The 12,598-nt window shown below is 42.2% G+C and overlaps 2 protein-coding genes across 2 annotated transcripts in view; both read right to left on the bottom strand.

The window, feature by feature from the left end:
• The window catches only part of LOC104799720 (putative BTB/POZ domain-containing protein At5g13600), a 27,255-nt gene extending 20,378 nt beyond the window's left edge, over window positions 1–6,877 (bottom strand). The window contains exons 1-3 of the mRNA XM_010522360.2: window positions 6,806–6,877; window positions 6,285–6,354; window positions 5,421–6,214 (exon numbers count right to left, since the gene is read on the bottom strand). Coding sequence (XP_010520662.2) covers window positions 5,421–6,214; window positions 6,285–6,354; window positions 6,806–6,864 — 923 coding nt within the window. The 5' untranslated portion in view covers window positions 6,865–6,877. The remainder of the gene's footprint in view (window positions 1–5,420; window positions 6,215–6,284; window positions 6,355–6,805) is intronic.
• A 365-nt stretch (window positions 6,878–7,242) lies between these two features.
• LOC104799378 lies at window positions 7,243–10,400 on the bottom strand. Its single transcript, XM_010521878.1, has 6 exons — window positions 9,125–10,400; window positions 8,854–9,009; window positions 8,722–8,751; window positions 8,563–8,610; window positions 7,992–8,419; window positions 7,243–7,923 (listed from the first exon to the last, which is right to left on the bottom strand). Exons 1-6 carry the CDS (start codon window positions 10,272–10,274, stop codon window positions 7,306–7,308), a joined length of 2,430 nt encoding a protein of 809 aa, XP_010520180.1. The 5' UTR covers window positions 10,275–10,400; the 3' UTR covers window positions 7,243–7,305.
• Window positions 10,401–12,598: the final 2,198 nt, after the last annotated feature.

The raw sequence follows: 12,598 nt of genomic DNA, 5'->3' as shown, positions 1-12,598 counted from the left end.
TGTGGGTATTCGGGGAGAGATTCGATCAGAAAAATATTTTTCTAATCGATCTAAAATTGTGAGAAGAGTTTCTACACGGAGGTTTTTCGGAAGTTGTTCTCTACAGAGCGAATCAACACAGTTCTGATCGTCGGGATATTTGACGGTGGTTTTTCGTCTCCGGTTGAGCTGCAAATCGGTATACTTGTTCATGACCCTTTCGTCTTTGATTTATACGGTTGAGTTGTTGCTGGAATCAGAAGTCACGGGGTTGATTTGCAGTCTGATTACTACTTATGGGTAGTGTTCTCTCGGGTTACTGAGATTAGAATATTGGAGTTAATATTCTGTAATCTCAGTGTGTTGCTAGCTGTGTGAACATTGTTTTGTTTCCTTTCTTGTTGTCCTTCTTCAATTTCCAGCAATCCTTCTTGATATGCCCTTTCTTGTGGCAGTAGTGACATTCCACATTTGCAAATTTGTTGGATTTGCTCCTGTTCCGATTTTTCTCCTTCGGATTCCGATTCTGACTCCTCCCCCTCGATTCAGATACCAGAATATCAGAACTCGAGGAAGCTCCTTGAGACTGTCTCCGTGTCTCTTCATTTAGAATACTGTTCTTTGCGTATTCCATCGAGATGACACCGTCTTGAGCTGAGTTTGACAGTGATATCCTGAATGTCTCCCACGAATCCGGAAGTGTGCTGAGAAGCCACAAACTTTGAATCTCATCTTCGAAGGTGATCCCCATATCAGATAACTGGTTCAACAGACCTTGAAACACGTTCAGGTGATCTGTCACCGGACTTCCTTCGGCATACTTTAAATCAACCAACTTCTTGATGAAGTACAACTTGCGATTCCCAGTGTTTCGCGCATACAACTGCTCTAGCTTGCTCCACAAAGATCGAGCATTAGTCTCACCAGCCACATGGTTCAAAACATTGTCATCCACCCATTGTCGTATCAATGCACAAACCTGTCGATGCAGCAATGTCCATTGCTCATCAGTTTTGCCTTCGGGTTTTTCTTCAACAATCAACGGTAGATGATACTCCTTCACGTATAGCAGATCCTCCATCTTGCCTTTCCACACGTGATAGTTGGTACCGTTCAAACTCACCATCCGACTAGTATTTGCCTCCATTGTTTACACAAGTGCACCCACAACCACGGTGCTCTGATACCACTTGTTGGGGGGTTTTTTCGTTACTTCGATCGTTTATCACGGATCAGTAACACAAACCCCTTACTTGTGTAAACCTGTGAGAATGACAATATCTAGTGCAACGGTACAAGACAACGATTTTTAACGTGGAAAACCCCCTCGGTGTGAGGAGTAAAAACCACGGGACCGTAGTCCACTCAAAAATCCACTATAACTGGATTACAATGTTCACACAGCAACACACTGAGATTACAGAATATTAACTCCAATATTCTAATCTCAGTAACCCGAGAGAACACTACCCATAAGTAGTAATCAGACTGCAAATCAAGAGGACAACGAGGAACGAGTTGCAGTTGCAAGGCAAGAGTTCCTGATCATGGTCGATGGTGATATGATCAATCTCACGTGCCATGAGACCAGTTGGGTGATGGACAGTGGAGCTTCCATTCATGCTACATCACGACGTGAATTCTTTGCTACCTATACTCCGGGTAACTTTGGTTTCGTCAAGATGGCCAATGATGGTTCGGCTGAAGTCGTTGGCATTGGAGATGTTTGCTTGGAGACTAGTCTTGGTACTAGACTTATGCTTAAGGATGTTAAGCATGTTCCAGATGTTCGTCTGAACTTGATCTCAGCGGGAAGACTTGATGATGAAGGTTTCTGCAGTACATTCAGTGGAGGTCAGTGGAAACTTACCAGAGGTTCCATGGTTATAGCTCTTGGAACAAAATCTTCGTCGCTTTACTTGATGCATGCTAAGCTTTCTAAGGATATCATTAATGCCTTAGAGAGTGAAGATGCTATTAAGTTATGGCACAAAAGACTCGGACACATGAGTGAGAAAGGAATGTCTGTGCTGGCAAAGAAGGAGATTCTACGAGGAGTCTCAGGATTACATTTAAAGAAATGTGATCACTGTTTTGCAGGAAAACAAAACAGAGTTGCGTTTAAGTCTTCTATACCTTCGAGAAAATCAGAGATTCTCGATTTGGTACACTCAGATGTGTGTGGTCCATTGAAGACGAGATCAATGGGTGGTGCCTCATATTTCGTCACATTCATCGATGATCATTCGAGAAAACTGTGGGCGTATACTATGAGGACTAAGGATCAAGTTCTGGGTATCTTCAAGCAGTTTCAAGTCTTGGTGGAGAGACAGACTGGGAAGAAGTTGAAGTGTATCCGAAGTGACAATGGAGGTGAATACTCCGGACCGTTTGATGCTTATTGTCGTGAACAAGGCATTAGGCATGAGAAGACACCGCCGAAGACACCACAGTTGAATGGGTTGGCGGAAAGGATGAACAGGACGATCATGGAGAGAGTTCGCTGTCTGATTTCTCAGTCAGGTTTGCCGAATTCCTTTTGGGGTGAAGCTTTGAGCACCGTGGTTCATATTTTGAACCTATCACCTAGTGCTCCGCTACATGGTGATGTTCCAGAGAGGGTTTGGACTGGCAAGAGTATTTCCTACAGTCATTTGAAAGTCTTTGGGTGCAAAGCATTTGTTCACATTCCCAAAGATGAGAGGTCAAAGCTAGATGTGAAGTCAAGACAGTGTGTGTTCATTGGATACGGTCTTGATGAAATGGGATACAGATTCTATGACCCAGTGGAGAAGAAGCTCGTCAGAAGTAGAGATGCTGTGTTCATGGAGGATCAAACTATTCGGGATATTCAGAAATGCAAAAGTCCAACTCAGAGTGTTGAAGGTTTGATCGACTCAGGGATAGTTCCTCGAACAACAATTGAGGAAACTATTGAGGGTGAGGTACAAGGAGAAACACCTGGTACAGATGTTCCCGTGCAGGTTGATGACGGTGTTGATGAAGACTATCGGGTTGAGTCGCCAACTACCGAAGACCCACCGATGTTGAGAAGATCTGAGAGACCTCGGAGGCCATCGACGAAGTATAGCCCAAGTGAGTATGTATTACTTACTGAAGGGGGAGAACCAGAAAGTTTTGATGAGGCTCTCGGAGATAAACACAGAGATGAATGGCTGAAGGCCATGGATGACGAGATGGATTCTTTGTACAAGAATCAAACGTTTGAGTTGGTGAAGTTACCAGAGGGTAAACGAGCATTGCTTAACAAATGGGTGTTCAGGATTAAGCATGAAGAACACAGTTTGCATCCTCGATACAAGGCTAGACTGGTTGTAAAAGGTTTTAGTCAGAAGAAAGGAGTTGATTTTGATGAGATCTTTTCGCCAGTTGTGAAGATGTCATCCATACGGGTTGTTCTGGGATTGGCAGCTAGTCTTGACTTGGAGGTTGAGCAAATGGATGTGAAGACGGCTTTCCTTCATGGTGATTTGAAGGAAGAGATTTACATGGTACAACCTGAGGGCTTTGTTGAGAAGGACAAAAAGGATTACGTTTGTCGGTTGAAGAAAAGTCTTTACGGGTTGAAGCAAGCACCGAGGCAATGGTACAAGAAGTTTGAGTCAGTTATGGGGGAACATGATTGCAAGAAGACGACTTCAGATCATTGTGTGTTTGTGCAGAAGTTTTCTGGGGATGATTTTATCATCTTGCTGCTCTACGTGGACGACATGTTGATTGTGGGCAAGAACATAGATAGAATAATGGAGTTGAAGAAACAACTCGGTCGGTTCTTTGCTATGAAGGATTTGGGACCAGCAAAGCAAATTCTTGGTATAAGAATTAATCGAGACAGAAGTAACAAGTTGTTGTATCTGTCCCAGGAGAAGTACATTGAGAGAGTACTTCAACGGTTCCATATGGAGAAATCTAAAGCTGTGAATTCACCTCTTGCTTCACACTTTAGATTGAACAGTCAACAGAGTCCGAGTACAGACTCAGAGAAGGAGGAGATGAGACGAGTTCCATACGCCTCTGCAGTGGGAAGTTTGATGTATGCTATGGTTTGTACAAGACCAGATATAGCTCACGCCGTTGGGACTGTCAGTCGGTTTCTTTCAAATCCAGGAAGAGAACATTGGCAAGCAGTGAAGTGGATTATGAGATATCTTCGAGGTACTTCTGGTTTGAGAATTGTGTTTGGAGGTGATAAACCTTTGTTGATTAGTTACACAGATTCTGACATGGTCGGAGATACGGATTCTCGGAAATCTACGTCTGGTTACTTGGTAACTTTTGCGGGTGGAGCTGTGGCATGGCAATCGAAGTTGCAGAAATGCGTTGCACTTTCTACTACTGAAGCTGAGTTTATCACCGCAACGGAAGCTTGTAAGGAGTTGTTGTGGATGAAGAGGTTTCTTGAGCAGATTGGGTTTAAACAAGATAGATATGTCTTGCTGTGCGACAGTCAGAGCGCCATTCATCTTGGGAAGAATCAGACGTTTCATTCAAGATCGAAGCACATTGATGTAAGGTATCATTGGATTCGAGATGTCGTTGATTCGAAGGAGGTTGAGCTCGAGAAAATTCACACTGATGACAATGGTGCTGATATGATGACAAAGGTACTTCCTAGAGGGAAGCTTGAAGTGTGTCGCAAGATTGCTGGGATGACAGGTTCTGTCTTCATAGTCGGAAGGGGGAGAATTGTTGAATTTTCCGCCTGATGAAGCCAAAGCAGCCGCAAGGTGGCGTGAAAATTTTCCTCCATAGGCCCCACCTGATTTGTTTTGTTAGGCAAATTTTTGCCTATAAAACGGAGGTTTCGCGGAGGGGGAGAAGCACGCAGAGCAAGGGAGCAAGCAGAAGCAAAGCGAGAGAGAAAAAAAAAAGGAGAGAGAAAAAAAAGAGTGAAAAATAGTGTGGGTATTCGGGGAGAGATTCGATCAGAAAAATATTTTTCTAATCGATCTAAAATTGTGAGAAGAGTTTCTACACTCCGACGGAGGTTTTTCGGAAGTTGTTCTCTACAGAGCGAATCAACACAGTTCTGATCGTCGGGATATTTGACGGTGGTTTTTCGTCTCCGGTTGAGCTGCAAATCGGTATACTTGTTCATGACCCTTTCGTCTTTGATTTATACGGTTGAGTTGTTGCTGGAATCAGAAGTCACGGGGTTGATTTGCAGTCTGATTACTACTTATGGGTAGTGTTCTCTCGGGTTACTGAGATTAGAATATTGGAGTTAATATTCTGTAATCTCAGTGTGTTGCTGTGTGAACATTGTAATCCAGTTATAGTGGATTTTTGAGTGGACTACGGTCCCGTGGTTTTTACTCCTCACACCGAGGGGGTTTTCCACGTTAAAAATCGTTGTCTTGTACCGTTGCACTAGATATTGTCATCCTCACAGGTTTACACAAGTAAGGGGTTTGTGTTACTGATCCGTGATAAACGATCGAAGTAACGAAAAAACCCCCAACAGGAACTTGGTCGGCGTTACACCCTTTTGATCCGGGAGAATTTCCGCTACTTCCTCGAGGAGAGTTCTCTGGTCTTCGTGTAGCGGAGACGAATAAAAAAAAGTTCCGTTATCTGAGCCGAATTGACGATTACTACCGAGTAGAGGCAAATGTCGTTTTGCATAGTGCATTATCGACCCTGCCACTCTGTCCGACTTCATCCCTCGAGATTTGACCGCCTCGATGAACCTTTTGTACAACCGGAACTTGAGGGAGGACGCATCGTCGAACCACCAGTCTTCTTTCACGGCCGTAGTTCGTATACCGTTCCAGAATACAGTTCCTTTCGGTCCTGACATCGGCCAGCCGAACGAACTCTGGTCAGAACAAGCTTTCGAGGCTAGAGAAGAGATGCATCTAGAGACGATATGAAGTTCTTCCGCGTGGTTGAACACTTGCCCGCAAGTCTCCAAGGCCTTGATGGAATCGTTCCAATTCGCGAAGATTTTGTTGAGGAAATTCTCGGTTTGAGATACGAGGTTTCCTCCTCCGTAGTCTTCGCTCATTTCCAGGTACTCTGTAGCGCATCTGAGACTGACAATGTTGGAGGCCGTGACTGTGATCCTTACGCCGTAGCAGAACTTGGCCACGAGCAAGAAAGTCGTGGCTCCACCGGGTATCTCATGGAGTTGAACATAACAGTTCTTGTCATATTCTCCGGATATATCTCCTAGAAGATTTTCTAGAAACCCGCTTCTTGATAGCAATGGAAACTGACAGAAAAACACCTGAAAGTGTAAGAAGGAGATCTATCTACATACGTACATACATACATACATATACCTTGTGAAGATGAAAGGTCATTTCCCCAACTTCGATCACGACATCTGATTGGAGTCCTGTCGAACACAACCTGAAGATTTTTTTTTTTTTTTTAACATTTTGGGCTTTCAAATCAGCAAAGAATTCAGAGAGAACAACTTCTAAAAATGTCTGAAACATCAAAGGTTTTAGACTGATGTTTTTTTTGGTCAGGCCATTATAAAAAAAAACGTTTAACACCCTACAGAAACAACACACAACAAAAAAAACTTGGTATCAACGGAGAATTCAAAGAGATCAATCCTTAAAAATGTCAGAACACCGAAATTGCAAATACAAATGGCCAGATAATTAATCGGTGAAAAATTTAATAATCGAAACCAAATTTTCACGAATCCATGATGCTTTTTTTATCCTTACTATCATCCAAGAAGTCATATTCAAGACTATTATACTCGAAAATATACCAGAATCGGTCATTTCCAAACCGATTAAAAAAAATCAGAAATAAAAAAACTGAAAATCGAAGAACAAGGGCTGACCAGGTTCGGCCATCGAGATGAAACACTTCAGATTTTGAACCCAACTTCACGTACGCCATTAACCAGTATTGTTTTTTCGCTTGAGACCGAAATCAGAGACAGAAATCTGAAAATCGATAATGGGTTTCCGACAAAAAAGAGGGGGGAAATTCGAAGAAGATGACGACTGAGAAATTAGGGTTTATACAATTTGATTGGGAGAAATTTTCAGTTGTGAAGAGATGGCGAGTGTACCGAGTCTCCAGGTAGGGAGGTACACAGAGCGTTCCCCGTTGCTGCTGTTACTTTCTGAAGAAAAGGCCAAATTTGGAATTTCATTTGACTGTTATCATATGATTCTTTCGTAACGGACGTTCCACAATCTAATAGGGAAAATGTCTAAACAAATAATATATAGTGATGAATAATGTAAATGGAAATTTTTATTTAATCCGAAAACACACAAAATGGGAAATGGAAGTGAAAGACGATGGAATAAAAAGGACAAGAACATAGGTTTATCAGAACCACGGTTTGGTGTCGCGGTTGAAAAGCCCTTTCCCAAAGGTGGAAGAAACCATCTCCTTAAGGAGAGGGTACTGCATCAGCATGAAGAGCAAGGCAGGGACGCCGACCAACGGCATCACCGGGACGACGATCGACGGAGCTTTGCTGACGATCGTTAAAAGGGCAGCCGAGAAAGCCGCCAGCATGGTCGCGATGGAGATGAACAAGGTGAGGAGACCCAGTATCATCTTTGTCGGGAGCGACTTGTGGAAGTCGTCGGAAGAGAATCTCGAAGTGAGGATGACGAGGAACACGACGAGCGAGGTGGAGGCGCTGAAGAAGGACAGAACATCGGCGATCACGAACGCGATGAAACGGTCGTATCTGATGTGAAACGGGACGCCGTCGTCGCCATTGGTGCCTCCGGGAGAGGTGAAAACTGCTTGAAATGTGATCGTTGCAATGAGACCGGCCACTAGGCTGCACGCGGTTGCAGTGTCTTTCATCCATTTCTCGGCTTGCGCTCGCAGCTCTTTGTGATCTCTTTCGAATACTTGACGTCCCGTAAGCCCGGTAGGTTTTTCATCGTTAACCTTCCATCTATCCTTTTCTGGAACGATGCTCTCTATTTCCTACACAAGAGAATCGTTTGTGAAACACAAGGCAATGAATGATGGATAAAGCACAAATTAAGGCATACCTTAAACCATTGGATCTCTCGTTGCATCTGGAGAGCTGCACCAGCTACCCGGGAGAGTTTTTCGGGCGGGGAGAGACCTCCGGCGATATGAAGAATCCTGTTGTTTTGGTCGTCCCAACGATTAATCAAATCGTGTTTCCTATCATCTAAGCCGAAGAACAGCTCGAAGATCCTCTCTTCTCGGGACCCCACAGCCATCATGAAGATATCCCTCCCATCAGGACCAAACCACATGAGCTCCGGGTTGTGTCTGATGATCTCGATCACGAATTCCCGGTTCCCAAAGCTAACCGCGTTAACGAGTGCTTTCAGTATTGCAGTCGTCCAATCCCCGTACTTGGGCAGTTGTGAAGTTTTGTCACACATCACTTGTAGAATGTTATAAGCTGTGTTGTGCAGCAACTTCAGTTCATACATTCTATTGATTCCTGTGTAAGTGAAAGACACGGAAGGTGTTACGACATATTTGCCCATGACATATAATATATATATATATATATATATATATATATATGAATGACACACGTAATTGAGTACAGATGAGAGAGGAATGAAGGGGAGGGTGGCATACCAAACCATTTCCGCTCGGACAAACATTGAAGTATCTTCGCGGTTAGACCTGATACGAAATGAATGAAGTGAATAACCCGAAAAAAATTAATTTTTTTTACTAATATTAATGGACAAAGCATGCATTTAATAATCTGAAGAGTGAATATATATGGCATACCATTTGGTGCCGCCTGATTTACTTGTATCACTGTCGTGCAATCAGACAAGATGGTTTGCATGAGAATTCGACTCCCCATGCATGAAAACAAATAGTAAATATATAACAAGTATATACATATAGTATACATACTTGAGTAGATCAGGCGTTGACATGAGGACAGATTGCTGCTGCTTCGAAAGAAACTAGAACATGAAGCCAAAACGGAAATGGGAATCAAAGCTACTTTTGGGTGTTTTGTAACCACAGCTTGGGGCTGCAGTACATCGAGGAGGCGGCTGACAATATCTGTCATACATATTGTATATATAAGAGAATAAAATCCACGACTTAAAAAATATCCAAAACATATATATATATATATATATATATATATATATATATTGCATCATGCAAGACTTACCAAAATATCCAAAGCAGATGGCATCCACTAAGAGTTGCATGCCCCCCCACGCACCATTTGGTAGCAAAACTTCGGGCGAGGTCCGATCATAAAGATAATGAGTCATTTCCTTTTGTGCGGAATTCGCTGCCCTGACGACCGGCAGATCTGACCAATTACTATGCGTGAAGTTAGCCAGCTCGGGGTTCTTCCCGATCAATGCCTCAGCGATCTTCATGTTTCCGCTGCGAGCAACGACCGTGAGGGGCGTGAAGGGATTATGACCAGGCCCAGGCCGACTCAGCAATTGTTGAGGGGTCATTCTTCCCAACAGCTCGTTCACGATCTCGACTTGTCCGCACAGACATGCTTTCAACAGAGGTGTTTCTTTACAGTCTATCCACGCCGTCAGCGCGTCAGGTTTATCGTCCAAGTAATCCCTCACGCCTTGCAAGTCGCCTCGGATTATTGCCTGCGACAGTTGTAAATACTCGTGGTTTGGCAACGATGGCATGGATTGTCCCTGCAAAGCGGAGGGAACCTCCGGCGGCACGATATTGTTGCTTTGTGTCCCTGAAGACGTGGATGCAACAGGATATTTGCGGATTTTGAGGTCGTTTGCCAACGGTAGCCTGAAGTGTCCCAGCAAAGCGGACGAATCATCCTGAGAAATCTCCAGTGGCATGACAGTGTTGCTTTGTGTCGTCGCCCCGGCAGAAGTGGATGGAATAGGGCGGATCTGTTGTAATATCCTTATTGCGGCGGCAGCTCCCGGTGGCATTTGTAGTTCCAACAAAGCGATGATATCGTCCAGAGAAATCTCCAGTGGCGTGTCAGCGTTGCTTTGGGTCGTCGCCCCGGCAGAAGTGGATGGAACAGGGTGGCTTTGTCGTAATGGCCTTATTGCGGCGGCAGCTCCCGGTGGCATGTGTTCTTTCAGCAAAGCGAACAAATCTTCCGGAGAAATCTCCAGTAGCGTGACAACGTTGCTTTGTGTCGTCGCCCCGGCAGAAGTGGATGCATCAGGGCGGCTCTGTTGTAATTTAATTATTTCGGCGGCGACTTCCGGTGGAATTTGCTGATCGGGAACTCCGGCGGATATTTGCGGATTTTGATCATTCGGGAGTGAGGTGTTCATTTCCGCATTGCTGGGTTGCGCCTCGGACGACATCTTGTAGATCTCAATACGTTGCTAGCAATGCTTATATGCGTTTGTATCGTAGCTTTCTTGGCTGAGCCGGAGAGACTTGAAAGAAAAGGCACTTCTAAAAAAAAAAGCTTTTGGTACAAAGAAATCAAGAACGAGAGAGAGAGAGAGATGGTGATGATTGAACGACAGAAGTCGGAGATTGGTTTGATCGTGCAAGTGAGAGTGAGAAATATAAGACTCGTTGCATGCATATATATATATATATATAATCGAACACATAGAGCAATCAATTTGTCGTTGTTTAATTAAAGTGTTTCGATTAATTTATGTCAAAGTGGCATCCCAATTTGGACCAATTCAATGTGTATCCATTATAGGTTATAAGAAAGGAAACAACTTGGAGGGAAAAAAGAGAGGTTAAAACACAACTAGCCTCGCTGAAATACGTGTATCGTTGAAAGTTTGGCGTTTTGTCGGTTAATAAAGTGTGTTTAGTTAGATGAGATAAAAATGGTTACAAGTGCTAGGTAATGGCATAATGATTTTATTATTATTATTATTATTATTTTCTAATTTTTATGTCATTAAATCATCTTTAATTTCCTCCATGTTTCTTCCTCATCTTATGTATTATGTTTCTTTAACTCATATGGACTAAATGGGTATATATAGAGGTTGTAATCTTCGTAAACCAAAGTCTCTTATTAGAAACGGGCAAGCTGAAAAGGTCTAATATAAAGTAAATGCATTCAAGTGGTATAGTTAGTTGCAAAGTTTATTAAAAAAAAATGGTTAACCGGGTGTCCAATTTATTTTTAAATAAATTGAAAAGCAAAGAAAAAAATTGAAAAAAAAAAAACAAGATATCTTCTATTTTTGTTGACATAATTTTTAAATATTTATTTTTTATGATATAAAATTATGATTGTTTTTCTTATAACTCTTTAACCGTCGATATTGGTCATTCTATTGTTAGGTCGTGGACGCGATCGATATTATGATGAACCACGTAAATTTTCAGTGTTTCGTTATTTATTTTTCCGTATCAATTTGGTTGTCTAAAAACAATCTATCTATGTCCGATCAGCATCAGAACATGGTTTTAAATTGTTTGTTGGTACAACCCATTTGATTAAAAAAAAATGGTATAGATACGGAAACCAAATCGGCGAACGAGGACGAGACAAGGATTGGTCATTACTCGTCGTACGTCGGATACAATTTTGAGAGATGAACATGTGCATGTCTCCTGAAGCAATTTTATTTTTAACATTTTCCATTACAGAGAAATGCAATGATTGAACGAAAGGACTCGGAAATTGGTTTGACACATCGGGGCAGGTGAGAGTGAGAAACGTAAGACTCGTCGCATGGCAAGCCCCACTGCTTTGCGCCCAAAGTGTATAGAGCAACCAATTGATCGTTTGTTTAATTAAAAAGTGATTCGATTTATTATTGCCAAAGTGGTATCAAATTGTTCGGACCAATTCAACGTGTATATTTTATACGTAATTGGCTGTACGGTTTTTTTCTATTTAAAAAAAAAACAGTAAACAACGTCGCATAAAATATGGGTATCGTTGAAATTTTGTCATTCTTGTCGGTTAATAAAATGTTTTAGTTGGATCAAATAAATATGGTTATAAACATTTAAGGGCTTGCATCACATGTCCCTTTGGATTCGAATCGTATTTTACAATTACATAACACCTCCTCTAAGTAGCACGAAAAAACCCTACTGTTTTGAACTGGTTGGAGGTTCACGTAGATCCTGTTGGATTTGGGTTTATTTGATAGAATCAAAACGGGTCTAGTCCGTGAGAAGCCCGGTCCGTATAAATTTAAATCTGCAGAATATTAAGAGAATATTCTTATTTGAATTTGAAATTCAAATTCAAATTGGATTCAAATCCGCAGAAAATCTATCAAGTATGATTGAGATAAGATTGAGATAATATCAAAATAAAATCAAATTTGAATTTTGAAATTCAAATTGATTTGTTTTGAGATTCTCCTCTCTACTATAAATAGTGTCTTGGGTTAGCTCATAAAACACACAGAAAAGAAACAAGCATTCTAGAGAAAAAGAGCATTCACATATTTGCTCATATCTCTCTCTGAGTTCGCTTGGTATTTGGAAAGCTTCTTCCAAATACGCGGTCGTTGTATCCTGGGAGTTCACCGTGCTCCAATAGCCTCGAAGCTTTAGAGGTGGCACGGAAATCGAACTTAAGGAAACTGTGTTTCACAGGCCTCGACAAAATAATTTTTTAATTTCAGGTACTTATCTGGAATCGCTCGAATTGCCGGAGTTTTGCCGTCGTCAACAACCGCCGTCCCCAACA

Source organism: Tarenaya hassleriana, unplaced genomic scaffold, assembly GCF_000463585.1.
Source record: "Tarenaya hassleriana unplaced genomic scaffold, ASM46358v1 Cleome6, whole genome shotgun sequence".
NCBI classification, from domain to species: Eukaryota; Viridiplantae; Streptophyta; class Magnoliopsida; order Brassicales; family Cleomaceae; genus Tarenaya; species Tarenaya hassleriana.
Note: the sequence above shows the minus strand (reverse complement) of the source record. Positions and strands in the feature narration are given on the sequence as shown.

What these genes read in the sequence shown, in the direction of transcription:
- LOC104799378 (XM_010521878.1), bottom strand. Translation starts at nt 10,274, where the DNA reads ATGTCGTCCGAGGCGCAACCCAGCAATGCGGAAATGAACACCTCACTC. An exon ending in AAATCAGGCGGCACCAAATG is followed by an intron (nt 8,611 to 8,721) that starts GTATGCCATATA and finishes ATTTCGTATCAG; the next exon opens with GTCTAACCGCGAAGATACTT. An exon ending in GAGAGATCCAATGGTTTAAG is followed by an intron (nt 7,924 to 7,991) that starts GTATGCCTTAAT and finishes TCTCTTGTGTAG; the next exon opens with GAAATAGAGAGCATCGTTCC.